We start from the raw sequence: 22080 nt of genomic DNA, 5'->3' as shown, positions 1-22080 counted from the left end.
GTGTGCAGCGAGGCCCACGTAGCTGCCTGACAGATGTCCTGCAAGGGGACTCCCCGACCCAGGGCAGTAGTAGCCGCCGTGGCCCGAGTGGAATGGTCTCTCAGCCCAACAGGAGGCTCCTTTTTAGCCAAAGAGTAGCATACCTTGATGCACAACACGACCCACCGAGAGATGGTCTGCTTGTGCACCGCCCGACCTTTCTTAGCGCCCACGTAACCAACAAAGAGTTGGTCATCCACCCGAAACTGGCGTGTGCCATCCAAATAGAATGAGAGCGCACGTTTTGGGTCCAGACGGTGGAGCCTCTCTTCCTCTTTCGAGGGATGCGGAGGCGGAAAGAAGGTGGGCAAGGTGATGACTGCCCAATGTGGAAGGCTGTGACTACATTGGGCAGGAAAGAGGGTCACGTCTACAACACAACTTTGTCCGGATGGACAGAAAGGAATGGAGGTTTAGAGGAAAGAGCCTGGAGCTCACTCACCCTCCTGGCAGAGGTGATGGCAACCAGGAATGCAGTCTTGAGAGTAAGGAGACGAAGAGGACAATTATGAAGTGGCTCGAAAGGAGCACACATCAGATAAGTCAGAACAAGCTTCAAGTCCCACTGAGGCATCAGGAAAGGAACAGGAGGAAACATATGAGTGATGCGCTTCAAAGACCTATTTACAACTGGGGACTTGAACAAAGAGGGCTGATCAGGGAGCCTTGAGAAGGCGGAAATAGCAGAGAGGTAGCCCTTGATAGTGCCCAGAGCAGAGCCCTGCTGGGCCAGAGAAAGAAGAAAGAGAAGAACCTCCGAAAGAGGGGAAGAAAGGGGATCCACAGCCTTTGCTGTGCACCATGCCACAAATTTGTTCCACCTGCAGGCGTATACCGATTTTGTGGAGTGACGCCTGGCTGCCAGAATCACATTACAGACTTCAGGAGGCAAGTCAAATGGCCTCAACTGCCACCACTCAATCTCCACGCATGTAAGTGGAGACTGGACAGGTTCGGGTGGAGGACCGTCCCCTGTTGCTGCGACAGAAGGTCCTCCTGAAGAGGCAGAAGAATCAGGGGATTAACAGACATGCTGAGTAGCTCGGGATACCAGTATCTTCGTGCCCAGTCCGGAGCCACAAGGATAACTTGGGCCCGGTCGCGCCTGATCTGCTTCAGCACTCTGGGCAGAAGTGGTATAGGCGGAAAGGCGTACAACAGACCGCAGCTCCACTTGTGACGAAAAGCGTCTCCGAGCGAGTGCCGCCTTGGAAATTCCAACGTGCAGAACTGATGACATTGCGCGTTCTCTTCTGTGGAGAATAGATCTAACCAAGGCTCTCCCCACTGCTGAGAGAGGCCTTGCGCCACGTCCGAGTTCAGATGCCATTCGTGATCCATCATGCACCGACGGCTGAGTTCGTCAGCCCTGGCGTTCAGGGAACCTGCCAGGTGTTGATCCACCAGGGTAACGCCCTGATGTTCCAGCCACTGCCAGAGGTGCAGAGCCTCCTGGCATAGGGTCCACGACCCCACCTTGCCCTGTTTGTTGCAGTACCGCATGGCGGTGGTGTTGTCCGTGAACACCTGCACTACACTTCCCCGGACAGAGGGGAGGAATGCCTTCAGTGCAAGCCGGATCGCCCGCAGCTCCAGAAGGTTGATGTGGAGCCGGGACTCTGCCGGAGACCAGAGGCCTCTAATCTCCGCCTCTCCCATGTGGCCCCCCAGCCCTGGAGGGACGCGTCCGTCACAACTATATGCTCCGGTTGGGGTAGGGAGAGGGATCTGCCGCTGACCCAATCGCGGTCCGTGAGCCACCACTGCAACTGTCTTGCAGTCCCCTCCGAGATCAAGACATGGTCGGACAAGTTGCCCTGATGCTGGGCCCACTGAAACTTCAGGTCCCACTGCAGAGCCCGAATCCGCCACCTGGCGTGATGCACCAGAAGGATGCAGGAGGCCATCAGCCCCAGAAGCCGCAGCGTCAACCTGACCGAGACACGGGATAACGGTCAGAATCAGAGCCTGAATATCCCGAACCCGCTTCTGAGAGGGACACAGGTGTGACTTTGGCACATTGATGGAGAACCCCAGCAGGTGCAGGAGGTCGGCCGTAGTCTGGAGGTGGCTGACAACTGTCTGGGGCAAGTCCTCCTTCATCAACCAGTCGTCGAGGTAGGGGAAGACTGAAACCCCTAACCGGCGCAGATGAGCTGCAACCACCGCCATCACTTTCGTGAACACCCGCGGGCGCTGGTAAGGCCGAAGGGGAGCACGGTAAACTGAAAGTGCTTGTGCCTACCGTGAACAGCAGGTAATGCCGACAGGACGGGTATGTGAAAATAAGCGCCCTGCAAGTCCAACGCTACCATCCAGTCTCCCGGGTCAAGGGAAGCTAAGACCTGAGCCAAAGTCAGCATCTTGAACTTCTCCTTCCGGAGGAAGCCGTTGACGTTCCGCAGGTCCAAGATAGGGCGTAGGCCCCCTTTGCCCTTCTTGGGGACCAGAAAGTAGTGGGAGTAACAACCACAGCCTACTTCTGGCCCAGGAACGCGCTCGATGGACCCCTTGGCCAAGAGGGCCGTAACTTCCTCTCGCAGAAGATTCAAGTGATCCCCCGACATGCGGTAGGTTGCGGTATGATGGCTGGAGGGGTCGCCTCGAAGGGGAGGGAGTAGCCCCTTCGGGCGATTTGCAGCGCCCACCTGTCCAAAGTGATGTTGCGCCAGTGAAGGAGGTGATGGCGAACCCTGCCCCCCTCTGGCTTCATGTGTGCCTGAAAGCTCGGACTAGGAAGGCTTTGAGGCGGATGCTGCGGGGGTGGATGTGGACTTACCTCGCCATTGTCCCCGGGCACCGCCACGGCGGCTATCACGTCTGCCACCGCGCAGGATGTTAGTCTGCGGCATTTGGATGGCAGGACGTGTGGGGGCGCCCCTTCCTTGGCCACGAGAGGAGCAAAATGCAGCAAGTTACTGGCGTGGGCCGACAGGCCCAAGGACTTGGCCGTAGCCCTGGAGTCCTTAAAGCGCTCAAGCGTACTGTCTGCCTTGTCGCCAAAGAGGCGATGGACATCAAACGACATGTCCATAAGGGTGTTTTAGACATCAGCCAAAAAGTTGGCGGACCTCAGCCAGGCGTAGCGACGAATCGCCACCTTCGTTGCCATCACTCTACCTAGCGAGTCTGTTGTATCCAGGCCACACCGGATGGAATACCGTGCCGCATCTCGACCCTCCGCAAGGGCTTGGGCGAGTTTAATCCAGGCCTCCTCCGGACATTTTGGCAGCACGGCCGCGACCGTGTCCCACAGAGAGTGGGTATAATGGCCCAAGAGGCACGCGGTGTTAACGGACCGCAACCCCAAACTCAGTGAGGAGAACATCTTCTTGCCATACTGTTCGTACCTCTTGGATTCCCGATCGGGGGGAGCCGTCGGGAATGCGGTCTGGGAGTTAGAGGCCTCTATGACCAGGCTCTCGGGGATGGGGTAGGTGGACAGGAAGCAACGGTCGCCCGGAGCAGGGCGGTGGCGTCTGGCCACGTTCCTATCTACAGGGGGACCGTAGCGGGCCTGGACCAGGTGCCCAGAAGAACGTCAGATAAGGCTTCATTAAACGGCAGCAGAGGCTCCGAGGAGCTTGCCTGCGGTTTAAGGACCTCAGTGAGGAGGTTAGTCCGCACTGCCGCGACGGGGAGTTCAAAGGATAAGGCCTTGGCTGCCCGTGTCAACACCACACTATAGGCAGCCCCCTCCTCTGTAGCCACGGTAGGAGGGGAGACAAAACCAGTGTCTGGCGAAGTGTCCAGACCACTGGCATACCCTAGCTCACCTGCCCAGTCCTGATGAGGTTGGCACTCACGTGCCAGAGGGTCCTCAGACCCCTCCCAATCCTCCTCGCCCCCCATCTCCTGACACTCAGGGTCAAAGGATGGGGCCGGGTCATAGAAGTAAAAATCTACTAGGGGCGTCGACCCGAATCGATGGTAGGACCAGGGACGACGTAGTCCGGGGACAGCGTCGGGGGCGACACCCTGGGGGCCGGCACCGGCGAGGTCGTAAGGTCAACCGGCGACAACCCGGATCCGGATCCAGCGGGACCCTGCGGCATCGGGACCGAAGTCGCCGCCGGGGCCGAAGCACCCGGCCCGCTTGGCCCGAAGGCGCCGCAGAACCCGACGGAGGAGTGAGCGACCTCATGGCCATGAGGAAGGCCTCGATCTCCTCCGGCATCGCGTTCTGCCCATGGACTGGCGGGTATGGAGCAGGCCGCGACGCCTGCGGCTCCGGCTGAACCCCCTGCCGTATCGCACGAGCGTCGGGGGAAGTCAGAAAAGCGATGACGCCTCTTCGACTTTTTGTGCCTCTTACCTGAGGACTTGGAGCCTGAGGAATAGTGTTGACTCCCGGAGCTATGATGACTCTGGCCCCACGACCGGTCCCTCGACCTCATTCAGGACCCGGACCTCGAATGGCGCGGGGCCGACTGCCGGAGCTCGAGGCGCTTGCGGGACCGCTCCCGCCTAGCCTTCGACGTCAAGGCCCGGCAGTCGGGGCACGACTTGTCATCGTGGTCGGGCCCCAGGCAATGCAGACACCGGCGATGGGGGTCGGAAACCGACATCAGTCAGTTGCAGTCTACGTAGGGTTTGAACCCGGGCATCCCTACCGGCACCGTAGGAGTCGTTTGACTCAAAAAACAGATAAAAAAGATCCAAAAAGTTTAGTAAAAAATGGACTAAAGGGTACCACTTTCTTCGGACCTGCGCTTGCTGGCGCGGAAAAAAGAAGAACTCACATCAGCGTGCGAGGGCGGCGTCTAAGTACTCCGACGACATCATCCTGGCGCCAACGACGCCGAAGACGGACGTGGAGCAGCAGACGACGCCTACAGACGCGCAGGGGTACTGCTACGCAAACTTTTCCGGATCCAGTCTGACGCCTGGGGATATTCTAAGGTAAGGAATCTAATACTAACCTGTTTCTTTCAGATGTACAGCTACACCTAGATGTAAACCTCTGCCTCAACAGCAGATGGAGATTTATGCCTCATCTTTGGTTTATGTATCCCTACCTGTTTACATGAAGGGGTGGAAACATCTATGATTGGAAATACAAACCACACAGCCAAATAAGTTCTCCAAATAATTCCAGCTAGTCTCAGTAGAACTAGGAAGTGAAAAGAAAACGTAAACAGGTATCACTGTAGGAAAATCACACTGGACAATCATTGCAAATGGAAGTTTATACACCCCACATCATAAGCACACAGAGAGTATGTGTTTGTTTACAAATTGCTTTCTTTGGGTGTCTGTAATGTCTGATGTTTTCTATTTCTTCAAATAATTTCTTTCTTTTTTTTGTTGTTGAAATTTTGCTAACTTTGTACGCATGTCTGTCAGGTGCAAATTTAATTGCTATTGTTTTTGTTTATTCCCTTTAATTTTTCTGGTTTAGGTATTAGTACTGATAATATTACTCTCTGACTGAATTGGTTTGAGTGATTCTCAAGCATTACCTGTTATTGACCATGTGAGATGTGTGACTTATTCCAAGGCTCATCTGGAGTAGTTTTGAGTCTCTTTGGAGCATAGTACTACCTGAGTAAATGCTAGTGAATTCCAACTGACTTACCCCATTGTAGATCTGTTTTTAAATTGCATGCCCCTCCATTTGCCCTCTTTATTTCTCCCTTTTCTGCTTCTAATCTGTAGCTCATATTTCTAATTTTCCACCCTTTCCCCATTGGAAACTTCTACAATTACATTTATCACCATGAACTTTGTGTACATAGTTCTACATTACTCTTGGCATTGAACCCCACACTTGCATAGGCCTACACCTTTGTGAATTGCATTTAAGAGTATATGAAAAAGAAAGTGAAAATTCAATACTACTACATACAATTATGAAAGATTTTGGACTTTAAGAGTAAGCCAGTAGTACTATAGGAGCACATCAAAGCTACATTTTGTGAATCAGGCACTATTTGTGTGATTATGTTGCCAAATGTTTAGTGTCAGGTAAATAGTTCCGGCCCCGATTCATAAAGAGTTTGCCTGTGACTCACTCTTATATTGATAAGCCAGGACAGCTCCTCCGTTATTACTGAAGTTCATGCATTACCTAAAAGTACTATGCGATATAGCCACACTTTCAAACAACCTACGTTTCTCAGTCAAGCACAATGTGCTCAGTTTTTTATGATAAACGTCTGATGTAAATACCAAAACCCTGCAGTCCATTTCCAAATTCCTTTAGCATTTTGGGCTGATTCACGAAAAGTTTTATATCAAATATTCCCAGAGTGCTCCTGGCTGACAAGAGCAGGCCAGAATTAATTCAGAAGTGCTACAAGAGTCATACACAGCAGGAGTTTTGTGAATTGGGCCCAGAATGTTAGATTGTCTTCAAAATCATTTTGTAAATCGAGGAAAAGCAATATTATTGTGCTCAGTTCTTTACAATAAATGTTTGACATAAACTAATGTGATGAATTAGATGTAATTAAAAAAAAAAGTGAAAATAATTGTTTGGTTCCATTTTTTACATTTGACTCCATATAATATGTGCTTCCGCTATTACAGTGTAAAAAAGCTTCACCTGGATGGAGAGTGGGACACAAACAGGGTCTGACTAGGACAACAATTAGACCTGGGCACCAAAAATACAAATTGCTTTAATTAGCGAATCAGATAGGTAAAAAAGCGCCCCAAATTGCAAATCCATAGTTTTGAACTTGTAATGACATAGGGGCCAATTACAATGTAGTTCGGAAACTCTTCCGACTGAATTGGTTTCGGAATCATTTCTGACCTATTCGGGTTCTGCGAGTCTGACTGACTGATGACGATCCTTCCGAACATCGTTCGGACATACTCTCATTGACTTCAATGGGAGCCTGTGTTCCCAGACGAGAACACAGGCTCCCATTGAAGAAAGGGGTGGTTAGGGAAACCTTGCACCCTGTGGAGGGCCCCCTTGGTGCCAGCAACACTGTGCATGGTTGTAAAGAGGGGTCCCATGGGTACCCCAACGCGCCCCAACTAGAGGCCTGCAGGTGAAGGGGATCCTGCTACAGAGCCCCAAAGTCAGATTCCAACAGCCGTTTCGTGTCGGACAAACCGATTCAGAACGGCTGTTGTAATCGCTCAAGCTGAAACAGTGTCCATAGAGCTATACGACTCAGCTCTGAACGTCTCTGTCTGCCCAAATGCCGATGGGAACCAATTTGGACAGCCAGAACAGTTTCCTTGCATCTTAATCGGTCGGTCAGACATGTATCTGATTCGGTCAGAAATATAGGTTCCGAATCGGATTTTTCAAATTTGAATCCCGTTCGGAGCCATTCCGAATGCCATTGTAATCAACCTCATGGTGCAGAAGTGTTTTGCAAGGTATCCGAGACAGCATTTGTACCTGATGCAGGCAATGTTTGTGGTATCAGGGAAATCAACAGTTAAAAACAGTAAAACAGACCATTAAAAAGGACCAAAAAAGACATGAAACAGGCCCACACAGTGAACTGCCAGACTAGCCCTTCAGGCTCTGCCAGATTGCTCTTGACATCGGTCCAACCTTGAACACAAATAAAGCACAATGTGAACGTGAAAATTCTTTCACCTCCTCTGTTCATCTTGGTTCTAGCAAAGCACATCCTCTGCAATAGTGTGCAATGAGGCTTTAGTGGCAGAGGCTTAACTATGTCATTGCCACTTAATCCCTCATTTTCTTTTGCCATGCACTCTCCCAATAATACACTCGGGGCATATTTACAAGCCCTATCACCACGACAACGTCACTTTCAGTGACGTTGTGATGGCAGTAGGGGCTTCGCCTTTTTAAGCCACTTAGCATGGCTTAACGTTGTCTTGTAAATAAGGCACCCTTTCATGCTGTACTTAGTGTGAAAGTGGAGGGCAATGGGTGTTGCGGTGGGCGGTTAAAAGCAACACCCATTGATTTTGACACTGCCCCCTATTTACAAGGGTGGCGTAAATAGAAGGCAGCACCAAAATTAAGACCAGGGAAAACCTGGTATTACCCTGGTGCAACGAACAGAAATGCTTTATTTCTCCTCGTTTTGCTGTATTCATGGGTGCTGCCTTGTGCAGCACACTAGATATAGCAAATTGCCATTGATTGCGTATGTGCGGGAAAGTGACCCTTCCAGCACATAAACAATAAAAAAATTACGTTTTGCAGCTTCTATGCGTGCTGCATTAAGCAGCAAACATAGAAGTTTAAAAACGCCATTAATTATTGTTTATGTGCAGGAAGGGAGAACTTCCTGCATGTAAACAATAATTTCCCCCAATGCAGACGCACTTGCATTATGGTGCAAGAGAGCCTGCACTGGCGCTAGGCAGCTGAACTCATGGGTGCGCTGCATTCTTGGGGAAATGCATGGGTGCACTGCATTCTTGTGAATACGGCACATCCCTGCATTTTCAAGAAGCGTGGCATTAGCAATGTTTGCTTAACACCATGCTTCTCCATTCTGTGTAAATATGCCCCTCAGTTTAAAACAACTTTGAGCAGTAACATTCAAACGCAAGTGTTAACTTGAAGACTTACAAATATTCCCTCTGGTCGTTGGGTGAACTTTCTGACAAGACGTGCTGCTTTCCTGAGTACTCAGCTTCCACTTTCTCCTTCTGCACTTGTCGGAGGAGCTCAGAGACTGACATGTCTGCCTCTGTCCTTTGAGTGCTATCCTGAAATGATGAGTAACTGACAGACATGTCCTCCTCCGAGACAAGGGGAGGGTAATCAGATGTCTCATTGTCTTTAGGGGATGTGTGATCTCCTTTGCTCCTCTGTCTTGGGCTGTACAAGTCTTCCTGGAGTGCAGAAAATCCTGTGGATAAACAAAAAGAAACTGATAAGCCTAAACACTATTTTTACCATGAACAAAGTTCTGAAAGCCCATTATACCGTAATTTGCTAATAAATACATATATAAACATGAAGAACAAGTTAGTTACCTTCGGTAACGCTTTTTCTGCTGGATACAGTATCTGCCTGTGGATTCCTCACCTTGTGAATATCCTCTGCGCCAGCAGCATTCAGAAATTTTTGTAGCTCTTTACGCCGACGAGGACGAGGATGACATCACAAAGGCACTTGCTCCCCTCGCGACCTCACTGACATCACCAGAGCCATAAGAGAGCCTCGTCGGCATGATGGCGTCAGTTCTGCCCTTTTTTCCGTGTCCCCGAGGCACACGGACGGACCGACATAAATAGGTACAGTATACACAGTATTCAAATCAACACACATAGTGTGAAATCAATGCAAAAAGCAAGAACAATTAAACATTTCCATTGAAAGATACAATCATAAAATAAACACTTTGCAGGTATAGAAGTGTGGACAATGGGGAGGCGGGTGGGTCAGTGAGGAATCCACAGGCAGATACAGTATCCACCAGAAAAAGCATTACCGAAGGTAAGTAACTTGTTCTTCTGATGGATACATCCGCCAGTGGATTCCTCACCTTGTGAATAGAATCCCACAGCAGTCCCACTCCCTTCTATACCAAGAAATCCTGTAGGACAGAGCGCGCAAAGTGAATATCCCTCCTCACTTCGGAATCTAAGCAGTAATGCTTCGCGAAAGTGTGGAGAGAGGCCCAAGTTGCCGCTCTACAATTGTCCTCAACAGGAACACCTCTAGATAAGACAGATGTAGAAGACTTTGCCCTGGTAGAATGAGCTCTTAATTTATTTATTATTTTATTTTAGCAATTTTTAAAGCGCAAACAAATACCCATTAGGGTGTCTCGGCGCTAATTCACAGAACTCACTAGAAGGTGTCCGGGGAGTCTAGACAGAGGATTAGGTGGAAGAGAATAGCCATGTCTTGAGGCTTTTACGGAATTTTAGAAGCGTAGGAGCAGTTTTGATGTGGAGAGGTAGAGTGTTCCACAGTTTGGCCGTGGCAACGGTGAAGCGTCTATCTCCCCAGTTGGCCCTTTTAGTTCGATGGACTTTCAACAGAAAGGCTGAGGAAGACTGTAGAATCCTGTGTTGTTCAGCTGGACGGAGAGCTTCTTTTAGAAACTGTGGTCCAGTATTGTTCAGGGTCTTATAAGCTATACACATAGCTTTAAATTTAATTCGGCTCCTGATGGGGAGCCAATGGAGTTTTCTAATGTACGGGGAAACGGATGAGAATTTAGGGATGGCCAGTAGGGTTCTGGCTGCAGCATTTTGTATTGTTTGTAGTTTATTGAGAACTCCTTCCTGCGCATTCAGAAAAAGTGAGTTACAATAATCTGTTCTCGAGAACACCAAATGAGCTCTTAAACCCTCTGGAGGTTCCTTACTGACCAAAGAGTAACAAATCTTGATGCACAAGACAATCCATCTGGAAAGTGTGCGCTTGTGCACCGCTCTGCCTTTCCTGCAGCCAGCAGAGTTCATGAAAAGCTGGTCATCCACACGATAGTCTTTAGTTCTATCAAGGTAAAAACTCACTGCCCTCTTAAGGTCCAAGCGGTGAAGCTGCTCCTCCTCCTTTGAAGAGGGAGGATAGAAGGAAGGAAGGGTAATGGACTGCCCCAGATGGGAGGGAGTTACCACCTTAGGCAGAAAAGCAGCCCTGGTCCTGAGAACGATTCTATCAGCATGAATAGTCAAGAATGGGGACTTTGAAGCTCACTTACCCTCCTTGCCGAGGTAATGGCAACAAGAAATACAGTTTTTAACGACAATAACCTCAAGGGACACTTGTGTACTGGCTCGAAGGGAGAACCCATCAAATAGACTATTTGCTGTCTGTTCGAACTTTTAAACCCACTGGGCTCACTTGCTCTAAAGCGCCGATCTAAACGCGCTGTCACCGCCCTCCTCGACCCCCTGAAACAGCGACCCCTCGCTAGTCAGGAAACGCCCTAAAGGCGATAGCCACGCCCACTGCGAGGCCACGCCCAACCCAGGAAACTACAAAAAACGCTGATTGAAAGCGCTTGTTATTGATTGTGTCATCCTCTGAGGCGGAAGCCGGAGGACTGTGTTTGTTGATGTTTTAATAACTGCACTATTTGCTGTCTGTTCGAACTTTTAAACCCACTGGGCTCACTTGCTCTAAAGCGCCGATCTAAACGCGCTGTCACCGCCCCTCCTCGACCCCCTGAAACAGCGACCCCTCGCTAGTCAGGAAACGCCCTAAAGGCGATAGCCACGCCCACTGCGAGGCCACGCCCAACCCAGGAGACTACAAAAAACGCTGATTGAAAGCGCTTGTTATTGATTGTGTCATCCTCTGAGGCGGAAGCCGGAGGACTGTGTTTGTTGATGTTTTAATAACTGCACTATTTGCTGTCTGTTTGAACTTTTAAACCCACTGGGCTCACTTGCTCTAAAGCGCCGATCTAAACGCGCTGTCACCGCCCTCCTCGACCCCCTGAAACAGCGACCCCTCGCTAGTCAGGAAACGCCCTAAAGGCGATAGCCACGCCCACTGCGAGGCCACGCCCAACCCAGGAGACTACAAAAAACTCTGATTGAAAGCGCTTGTTATTGATTGTGTCACCCTCTGAGGCGGAAGCCGGAGGACTGTGTTTGTTGATGTTTTAATAACTGCACTATTTGCTGTCTGTTCGAACTTTTAAACCCACTGGGCTCACTTGCTCTAAAGCGCCGATCTAAACGCGCTGTCACCGCCCTCCTCGACCCCCTGAAACAGCGACCCCTCGCTAGTCAGGAAACGCCCTAAAGGCGATAGCCACGCCCACTGCGAGGCCACGCCCAACCCAGGAGACTACAAATGTGCCGGCCATACCAGCGCAGCGGTCGAGCGCAGCGGGAGCGCCTAAGGCAAGCCCGTCTGCGCCCGTCCGCGCACGGCCGGGCCCAGGGCCAGACTCTATGCCCGTCCCTGTCAGCACGAAGGTAAGCTACTCACGCAGAGAGCTTCTTAGCCTAAGACCCAGTAAAAACAGCACATGCCTTGCCCCGCATGATCCCAATGTCTTCTATTTTAGCTGCAACAACTGCAAACCGGCTAATTTACTCCATCCAAAACCCCCGGTCCCACCTTCTGTCCTTAAAATTGCGACACTCAATTGCAGATCGCTCCCTAAGCATGCTTTGCTTATTAATCACCTCATCGTCGATCTCAATTTGGACATACTCTTCTTGACAGAAACGTGGATCACTGAGCATTCTAATTCCGACATAGTACTGGCTCTCCCCCCAGGCTTTCTCATCTTGTCTCAACCACGCCCCTTAGGAAGAGGAGGTGGTCTAGCCATCATCCACAGGGACCACCTCGCCTGTCGTATCAACGAGATGGCAACCCGGGAATCAGAGAGCTGTCTCTTCATGTTCCAGCTAGCCCCGACCAGCTCCCTTTCAGGCCTCTTGGTGTACCGGCCTCCCGGCCACTTCGCCCCCTTTGCAGCATCCCTCTTGGAAATTGTTTCTTCCTCGGCCCACCTGACATCGAACTTCCTAATAACAGGCGACCTTAACATCCACTTTGACGACCCTCTGGATATAGGAGCAGCTGACCTAATTTGTGAACTGGCGGCTCATGGCCTTCGGCTTGCTAACACCGGTCCAACACACATAAAAGGGCACCTTCTCGACCCGGTGTTCTCGAACATCCCCTCTCTCCAATTCATTAGCTCCCAACCGCTCCCATGGACGGACCATTTTCTGGTCGCATTCCACATTCCTGGGGCTGTCAAGAAACCCCATAAACCCTCTATCTTTACCAAAGATAGATCGTGGGCCAAACTCTCTGCGGTGGACTGGTCTATTGCTCTGGACTCCTCTACCCCGAGTCTTGTGGCGGACCCGGCCGAGGCTGATACCCAATTCAGAGACTGGATCTCCTCCTCCCTTGACAGTATCATTCCTATAAAAAATCGTGAGATCAAAGATAGGACAAAGGGCCATGCCCTATGGTACACCTCTGAACTCCGAGACCTCCGCAAAGAGTGTAAAAAGGCTGAGAGACTGTGGAGGAAAGACTGGCTCCACAGTAATAAGGACACCTACAACAGCGCGGTAAGACGCTATAAATCGGCCATAAAACTAGCCAAGGCTACATTCTATGATAATAGAATAAAAAATGCGGCTAATTCTGCCAAAGAATCTTACCTGATAGTCAAGGAACTGCTCAACATCCCCTCAGCCCCCGCTGCCCCCCCCTCCCCCCCGGATAGAAGCAAGGACTTAGCCGCCTACTTCGATTCCAAAATCATGCGGATACTGGAGTCCCTCCCCCCGATCAGCCCGCTCAATCCTGCTGATATAGACGCCTGCACTAACAGCCCGCGGCTGACCTCCTTCAGAGCAGCCTCCCTCGTTGAGGTCACCGCCACGCTGGCCAAAATGAGAAGCGGATCCCCCTTGGACCCGGCCCCTGTCAGATTCTTAAAAACAGTGTCTCCCAGCATATCCCCCACCATCAGGGACCTCATTAACACATCTCTTTCCCAAGGCACAGTGCCTTCCACATGGAAGAGCGCAGTCGTCAAGGCCCTGCTGAAAAAGCCTCATTTGAACCCGGACGATATGGCCAACTACAGACCCATATCACTCCTCCCCAGTATCAGCAAGATGGCTGAGAAATTAGTCAACGTGCAACTTTCCCAATTCCTTGAGACGAACAAAATCTTACGTCAGTCCCAAACAGGATTCCGGCCGGGCCAAGGCACAGACACTGCACTCCTCTCCGTCATCGAGGAGGCAAGATGTATCCTGGATTCAGGAGGATCAGTGGCAGTGATCCTCCTGGACCTCAGTGCCGCCTTTGACACGGTGGATCACCGTGTCCTCCTCCATCGCCTGGCCAGGGCAGGAATTGTGGGAACCGCACATGCATGGATCGAATCCTTCCTTTCCGGTCGTTCATTTCAGGTGTGGGACGGCAACTCTCGCTCAGACCCCCTCCCTCTCACATGTGGAGTGCCCCAGGGGTCCTCGCTCAGTCCCACCCTGTTTAATGTCTACATGGCCCCCTTGGAAGATGTTGTGATCCCCTACGGGATAAAAATAGTAAACTATGCTGACGACACCCAACTTGTCGTTTCTCTTTCCCACCTGGACAACCACCCAGAAATCGTATTGAACTGTCTGCAAGATATACACACCTGGATGTGCGAATCTTCCCTGAAGCTGAACGGTACAAAAACCGAAATCATGCTCCTGGGTAATAAATGGTCCTCCATCCCACCATCAGTTTGGCCGGACGCCTTCGGTGATATCCCCACGCCTAAGACAGAAATCAAAACACTAGGTTTCTGGCTGGAGCAGGACCTTTCCATGAAAACCCAGGCAGCCAAAACCGCTGGTACTTGCTTCGGCCTTCTCCGATCAATTCGCAAGATTCTCCCTCTCCTTCCCCCCCTGTCCAGGAAACTTCTGGTTCAAGGGCTTATACTAGCGCGGCTTGACTATGGTAACGCCGCGTACCTCGGCGCTCCTGAAACCACCTTGGCCAAGCTCCAACGTGCACAAAACGCTGCGGCGAGGCTCATTTTGAACCTCCCTCCCAGAGCCTCGACCAAACCGGCCCTTAAATCTCTGCACTGGCTCCCTGTGCGCCAGCGAGTAGAGTTCAAGGCCCTGTGCACCACGCACAAACTCATCAATGGGGCAGGACCGGCCGCCCTCAAAGACATGGTCATCCCCTACAAAGCCCCCAGAAACCTTCGCTCTGACAGCGAACATCTGGCCATAGTCCCAAGATTTAAGAAGTCACGCACCGGTGGCCGTCGCTTCTCGGTCAATGCCTCTTCAAAATGGAACGCACTTCCTCGTATGTTGCATCTTGAACCATGTCACGCCCTCTTCCGTAAAAAACTTAAAACCTTCCTCTTCCCCAAATAGTTCCTGGTCTCCCCCTTTCTGGATTTCACAACCTTACAGCGCGGGGATGCCTTCGGGTCACCAGGCGCTCTATAAATCACAAAATAAATAAATAATAATAAATAGGTTAAAACAGATTTAAGTCCCATTGAGGCACAATAATAGGAGTGGGCAGATATTTGTTGGTAAGGCCCTTAATGAACCGTAACACAATGGGTGATTTAAACAAGGACGGCTGGTACGGCAAACAAAGGAACGCCGACAAAGCCGATAAATAGCCTTTCACAGTAGCTACAGCACACCCTGCTAGGCCAGAGACAGAGCAAACTGAAGAATGTCAGATAAGCGAGCCCTTAAAGGGTCAATAGACTTCTCTCCACATCAATGAACAAATTTGAATAAACAGACTTGGTGGAGAGACGTCTGGCGGACAAAATAACATCCACCACGTCAGAAGGAAGGAAAAGGTTGCCCCGTTCAAACTCCAGGCATGAAGGTGTAAGGTCTGCCCCTGCGACTGTGAGAGGAGGTCTGCCCTGAGAGGGAGACGGAGCAGAGGGCACGAGGAGAGGTGGTGAAGATCTGTATACCACATTCTTCTTGGCCAATCCGGGGCGATCAATATGACTTGGGCCCGGTCTTGACGAATCTTCCTCAGAACTCGAGGAATCAAGGGTATGGGATCAAACACTTAGAGGAGTTGTGAGCCCCAACTCAACTGAAACGCGTCCCCCAAAGCTCGCCCCGCATCGGATACTGGAGACTGCAGAATGACAGGCAGTGAGCATTTTCGTGAGTGGCAAACAGGTCCACCCAAGGAGTTCCCCACTTCCGGAAGATCTGACGAACTACCTCTGGATGAAGCCTCCACTCGTGGTCGGCCGAGAACTGCCGACTGAGACTGTCTGCACGCACGTTTAGAACTCCGGCCAGATGATTTGCCATCAGACAAATCCGATGGTCCTGAACCCAGGACCAGAGACGCAGAGCCTCTCTGCAAAGACAGTGCAACCCTACTCCTCCCTGTTTGGTGACATACTACATCGCTGTAGTGTTGTGCATTAGGACTTGAACCGACTGACAGCGAAGGGAAGAGAGAAAGGCCTTGAGCGCCAAACATTTTGCCCATAACTCCAGAAGGTTGATGTGAAGCAACCTTTCCTCTGGAGACCAAAGACCCAGATGAGCACCCCACCCTAAGGTGGATGCATCCGTTACCACTGTGGCCACTGATGGAGGTAGATGGAATGGCTTCCCTTGAGACGGATTGCCTTCCACGATCCACCAAGATAGATCCGCCGCAGCTTCTCACAGATTCCCTGAGATCTCCGTTGTGCTGATACCACTGCCTGCGGAGGCACCACTGGAGTGCCCTCATGTACCAGCATGCATGATTAACCAACAGAATGCAGGAAGTAAACCGAGCAGGCGAAGGACCTTTAGGACTGGAACGACTACTCCATTGTAAAACAAAGAAATCATTTCCTGAATGTCAAGAATCCTGTGCGGAGGAGGGAATGCTCAACAGACAGTAGTGATACAGTACCACCCCTATGAACAGGTTGCGCTGAGAGGGCACCAGTTAAAACTTGGGCACGTTTATTGAAAAACCCAATTTGTACAACAGCTGAGTTGTCACTTGCAGAAGATGAAGCACCTTCTCTGGTGACTCCACTTTGAGCAACCAGTCGTCCAGATAGGGGAAAACTGGAATCACCGATCTTCTGAGATGGGCTGCCACCACTACCATCACCTTGGTGAAGACTCGAGGTGCAGTAGTAAGTCCAAACGGGGGAACTGCAAACTGATAATGCTGCGACCCCTCCGTTAAACGGAGATACTTCCTGTGTGACTTCTGGATCGGGATATGAAAATATGCGTCCTGCAAGTCGATCAACACCATCCAGTCCTCTTGCTGTAGCGCTTGAAGAACCTGCGCTAGGGTCAGCATCTTGAACTTTTCTTGAACTTTTCTTGCTTCAGGAAAGAATCCAGGATTGGACGTAACCTGCCATCCTTCTTTGGTATCAGGAAATACGGTAGTAGCATCCCTGACCCCTTTCCCGCTCTGGCACCACCTCTATCGCACCTTTTTTTAGTAAAGCTAGGACTTCCTCCTGTAGGAGAAGAAGGTGGTCCGCCGAACAAGACCCTTGGCAAGGAGGGTAATTTGGAGGGAATACACGAAAGGGAAGGGAATACCCATTCTCCACAAGATTGAGAACCCAAAGGTCTGTAGTAACAGATTCCCAATCTTGCAGAAACGAGTAAGCCGACCCCCCACAGGACCAACATGATCCAGAATGGTGGATCTAGGGCTACTTTGCTGTGTTAAGAGGGGGAGAGGTAGAGGAGGAGGGATAACGACCTCGTGGGCGACCTCTGTTCCTGCCCCTATAGGACTTATATAGGGTGTTCTGCTGCTGCTGCTGCTGAGGTTGTTTGTAGGTCCGAAAGGACCACTTCCTAAAGCCTCTGTACTTTCTATAAGAGGAACCCCTAGACTGTGTCTGCAGACCCAGGGACTTTGCTGTAGCCTTGCTGTCCTTAAATCTTTCTAAAGCTGCATCTGCCTTCTTCCCAAAAAGTCCAGAACCATCAAAAGGGAGGTCCAAAAGAGTCGCCTGGTCATCTTGAGATAACTCCGACGACTTAAGCCAGGCACTCCTTTTCGGTGCAACTGAAAAACCCATTATTCTGGCTACAGAGTCCGCAGTATCAAGACCACTCTGGATCACCTTGCGGCAGCCTGCGTGTCAGACAAGACCTCATCAAAATTCTTCCTGTCCTCCTCCGATAACTTTGGGGCTAGCAGTTTAGCAGAATCCATTAAGGCATGAATGTACCGGCCCAAAAGACAGGTAGCATTAGTGGACTTTAGGGCCGTAGACGCCGAAGAAAACACCTTTTTAGCAGCCTGATCAAATCTTTTCGATTCTCTGTCACCCGGAACTTGTGGAAAAGCACCATCCGATTTCTTGGAACAGGCAGCTTGAATAACTAGGCTCTTAGGCGAAGGATGTAAAGTAAGAAACTCCGGATCTCCTAGAGCCGCCCTGTATCTTCTGGCAACAGATCTTGAGACTGCAGGAGCCGAAAAGTGCTTATGCCAAACCTCCATAACTGGTTCAGTGATGGCGTCATTGAATGGTAACAAAGGTTCTATTATAGTAGAAGGAGAATGGAGAACCTCTGTTAGAATATTGGATTTGAATTCCGTTGTCGGGAGCTGAAGACCTAAAACATCATCTGCCTTCCTTATCACAGTGTGGTAGGGAGCCACATCCTTAGAGGGAACCTTCGAAGGAGGAGAGAGTTCCCATTCTGGTGACATATCCAGTCCACTTGCCACTGAAGCTCTCCTTCCTCCATCTCATCCTCCCTATATTGCTGTTCTTCCAATAACCTTTGTGCATCCCGCCTGGACCTTATCCTCGGGGTCGGTGCCGACGGAGTCGTACACAGCTCTGATGGATTTGGAATCGGCGTTGAACACGGATCTGGGGGCACAAACGAAGCTGACGGAGCCGGAGATGGTGGCGTCGACGACCTCGGCGCCGGGAAATGCCAGGACGGAGCCGCAGGAAGAAAAGGCATAAAGGGAGCCTGAGCATAGGCTTGAGGAACCCCCAAATTAAATGCCATAGGACCCAAGGTGCACCAGAGAGGTACATTGCCCTCGCAAATACACCATACATAGCATTAAGATAATGCAATGGGTTTTGCCCTGGTCCAGGAAAAGGAGGGTACTCGCCTGGAATACGCTCAGGCGTAGGCATCATCGGACTCGGGCCTGCCGGCCCCGACGATGGATCCATTGGAGTCGACGGCTCTTCAGGTACTGGTACCTCTTCAACCGGATCCGCAGAATTTCTCCCAGATGGATGAAGGAATCAGCGACATTGACTGCGCCGGTGAAACCACAGGAGAAGTTGCCCTTTCTGGAGATGGAGAAGGAGATACATAGTCCTTACGATGTCGATGGTCTGACATGGTCGACTTCTGAGCCTCTTCCTTATCCGAACGGCGTCGAGAGCCGTGTCTCTTCTTCTTCTTGGATTTTGAAGCATGACCCGATATCGACTTAGAGCCCGACCTCGACTTGGATCTCCTCCGGCCACTCTTCTCCTTTCGCATCTTTGCCATGAACAGCTTGGCTTCCCTTTCTTTCAGAGCCTTCAGCTTCATTTTCCTGCAGCAAGCGCAACCCTCAACGTCATGGTCCGATGACAAACAACAAACATGATCATCGTGAGGATCTGTTATGGACATATGTCCACCGCACTTCCTGCAGGGCTTAAATCCTGACTTCCTCGATGATATCTTTAAAAAAGAGAAACAAAATAGAGCAGGATACAAGCCAGAATACACAAAGTAGCAATACAACTACGGAGAGTCCCCAAAAAATGTTAGCGTCGACGGCTTGGAAAAAAGGGAACTGACGTCATCACGCCGACGAGGCTCTCATATGGCTCCGGTGATGTCAGCGAGGTCGCGAGCGGAGCTGTGCCTCTGTGACGTCGTCCTCGTCCTCATCGGCGTTGAGAGGTACAAAAATTTCCGAATGCTGCTGGCACAGGGGATATTCACAAGGTGAGGAATCCACTGGCAGATGTATCCATCAGAAATATACATCATTCAGTTGTTTAGTCTTGGTAATGTGTGGGCAGGTCAAAATAGAGAACTGTGGTTTAATAAAATGTGATAAGCATCAGCAAGTGGCAAATAATGGTCACTAGATCTGAAGCGCACTCCCACTTCTGATTGGGAGCTTTAAACTCAAGTGTGATTGGCTACTGTTTGATTAGCTGAATGACTTACGGTTATAAAGGTTTAAGAATTGTGTCCACTTTTCTCAATGTATTCTTAATACTTTCTGTTACCAATAGTACCAGCACTGATCACTGGGGCTAAACAAGTTAACAACCTGTGTAAATTGCTCTTTCCCTCTCACTCTGGTATGCTAAAATGTGGAAGGGCTTTGTTTTTGTCAGGATGCATCGATCTTGCATTCAACAAATATTACACTGTCCAGTCATGATCAAGACGTTCCCTTGTGAGCCGAGGCGTGCCGCACACCCTGACAATAAGTACCAATATTAAGTATCAGTTCCTAAAAAAGGTGTGAGTATCCCAGTTGGAGTACATACCTACAGTTGTATAGAGATAAACTGGTGTGCGTATCACTGATGTTTTAAAAAAAAAAATAATCTATGCTCTGCCAATTACAATGGTGTGGGCATCACCGCTGCTGTGCCCTTCACTTTTAAGTGTGACAATTTCTCATGTGCGTATTTCCTTGGTGAACGCACACTTAAAGCATTTCTCCTCACGGGTATGAGTATCACGGTTAAGCTTGCCTTCACCACAGAGGCACTGCTTGTCCATGCTGCTCTTGTTCACTCCAAACATCACCTTCCTTCACCATGCTCACCCTTGCCGTGTAGAGCACTAGTGCTGAACGCCGCTTCCGGAGTATTAAGATAATAGCCTGACTCAAAATGGCCGCCTGTGACATCATTGTCGCTCCCAGCATTCCTTAGACTCAAAGATAGGAAAGCACATGTCCTACTTGAGAAATGGCTCTCAGAGGACTTCTCTAGCTCGAGCCTCTGCACGCAACCTCACTATATTCGCAGATTCTCTCGAGCCACCCCTTGCTTGCACTCGAGCCTTGACTTTGAATTTCCTCTTGACTCTCGAGTCACTTCCTGCTGTGTTGTAATGGTAATTTCTTCCATACCACCATATTTGCCTGAGAAATTATTGGTCTCACTCACATTCCTCAGTTAGAGCTCCGTATTTCACCAAGCACTCAATTCTTCTCCAATAACAAGTAATGATAGATACGCCAGTTCTTGCAGAGGTGAGTCCGTCGCCAACTTTGTAGTAAAAGCATATACCTTCATATAGTGTAAAACTATCCTTTATTCTCAAATCTGCAAAAAAGGCAGGACAGCATAGAAACAGCACCTCCTTTGCCCAAACCATCCCTCCAACTGCCACCCTCCAAAACCCTCACCCCCACGTTCTAACATAAGTTATAATGACATTCTAAAGCTGGAGAGCAGCAACATAACAGATGCTTCAGATAGTTCAGAGTGACAGTCCTAAGTAAAGAATATGTGGCAAATGGTGGATGATGCTTCAGCACCGCAGATGTCCATTGCCCCTACTGCGAATGCCACAGACATGCAGCAGATGCAGAATCCGCTACCTGTTTCAGTGGCTTTGACATCATGGTAGGAGCTCTTATTTCTTTCACATTGAGAATAGAGGGCACTGCCCTCAATGTGAAAATGTCAGAGGAAGGCGGGGGGTGGGGGCAGACTCGCACCATTATTTTTTAGGTCGAGCATTCAAGCCCTCTTGTATATACTTTAGTATATACTTATTTGTGTATGTACTTTGCGGTCTCTGGAGATCAGCTCTAGGATTTGTCTGCTTCCGCTTAGGGACTTTTTTTTCTGTTCAACTGCCTCTATTGAACTGTCTCGATAGAAAATGACCAGTAGAGGTCAGTAAAATACCAGAATTGCTTTCTGCTTGTTCAACTGCCTCTATTTAACTGTCCTGATGTAAAACAACCAGAAGAGGTCAGTAAAATACCAGAATCACCCTAGCATTCTCTAGATTCCAGTCCATAGAAATTGTCTTCCACGAGCATCCTTAGAAAATAATATTTTTTGCAAATCTTGTATTTTCAGTGATATGACCACAGAAGGCCCTGATTTTATATTAAAAACAGCTTTGGACTATACCATTTCCCGCTGAAAGGCAATATTTCTCTCCATGTGTTCCCATACCTGGCGTGTCATAGAGTTTGGTGCTTACTTTCCCTCCATGTTAAAGCACAGTAGATGTTTCAGCACACAGGCTAATGTGCGGCATAGCAAATACATATAAGGTCCCAAAGGTGAGACCGACTGCATTGCAAATGCTTGTTATATTTAGGTAGTGGCTGATATTAATGAGGATGGAAAGACCCAAGGCTTTTCTTTGCTAAGATATATTATTGGAAGAACAGAGTTAAGGCAGGAGGGAGTATACATGTATTTAATAAACTAGAAGGAGGAGGAGGATGCTAAGCTTGGTGAGGGTGAGGTACAGCAAGGACAACATCTGCAAGACCCACCATGATTCATCTCCTTCTGCAAAAACTGTGCATGGGATCTCGTTATTTGGGACTAATGAGGGGCATCAGACACAAACACAGAGGAAACGGGTGTCAACAGCATTGAGTGCTCACCTTGTTGTTCTTAGTAAATTTAC

At 49.7% G+C, this 22080-nt stretch overlaps 1 protein-coding gene across 1 annotated transcript in view; it reads right to left on the bottom strand.

Moving 5' to 3' along the window:
* The window catches only part of ANK2 (ankyrin 2), an 874236-nt gene that overhangs the window by 111577 nt on the left and 740579 nt on the right, over positions 1–22080 (bottom strand). The window contains exon 43 of the mRNA XM_086962136.1: positions 8561–8843. Coding sequence (XP_086818262.1) covers positions 8561–8843 — 283 coding nt within the window. The remainder of the gene's footprint in view (positions 1–8560; positions 8844–22080) is intronic.

The sequence above is a fragment of the Lissotriton vulgaris genome, chromosome 3_1, assembly GCF_964263255.1.
Source record: "Lissotriton vulgaris chromosome 3_1, aLisVul1.2, whole genome shotgun sequence".
NCBI classification, from domain to species: Eukaryota; Metazoa; Chordata; class Amphibia; order Caudata; family Salamandridae; genus Lissotriton; species Lissotriton vulgaris.
This window is presented reverse-complemented; position numbering and strand designations above follow the sequence as displayed.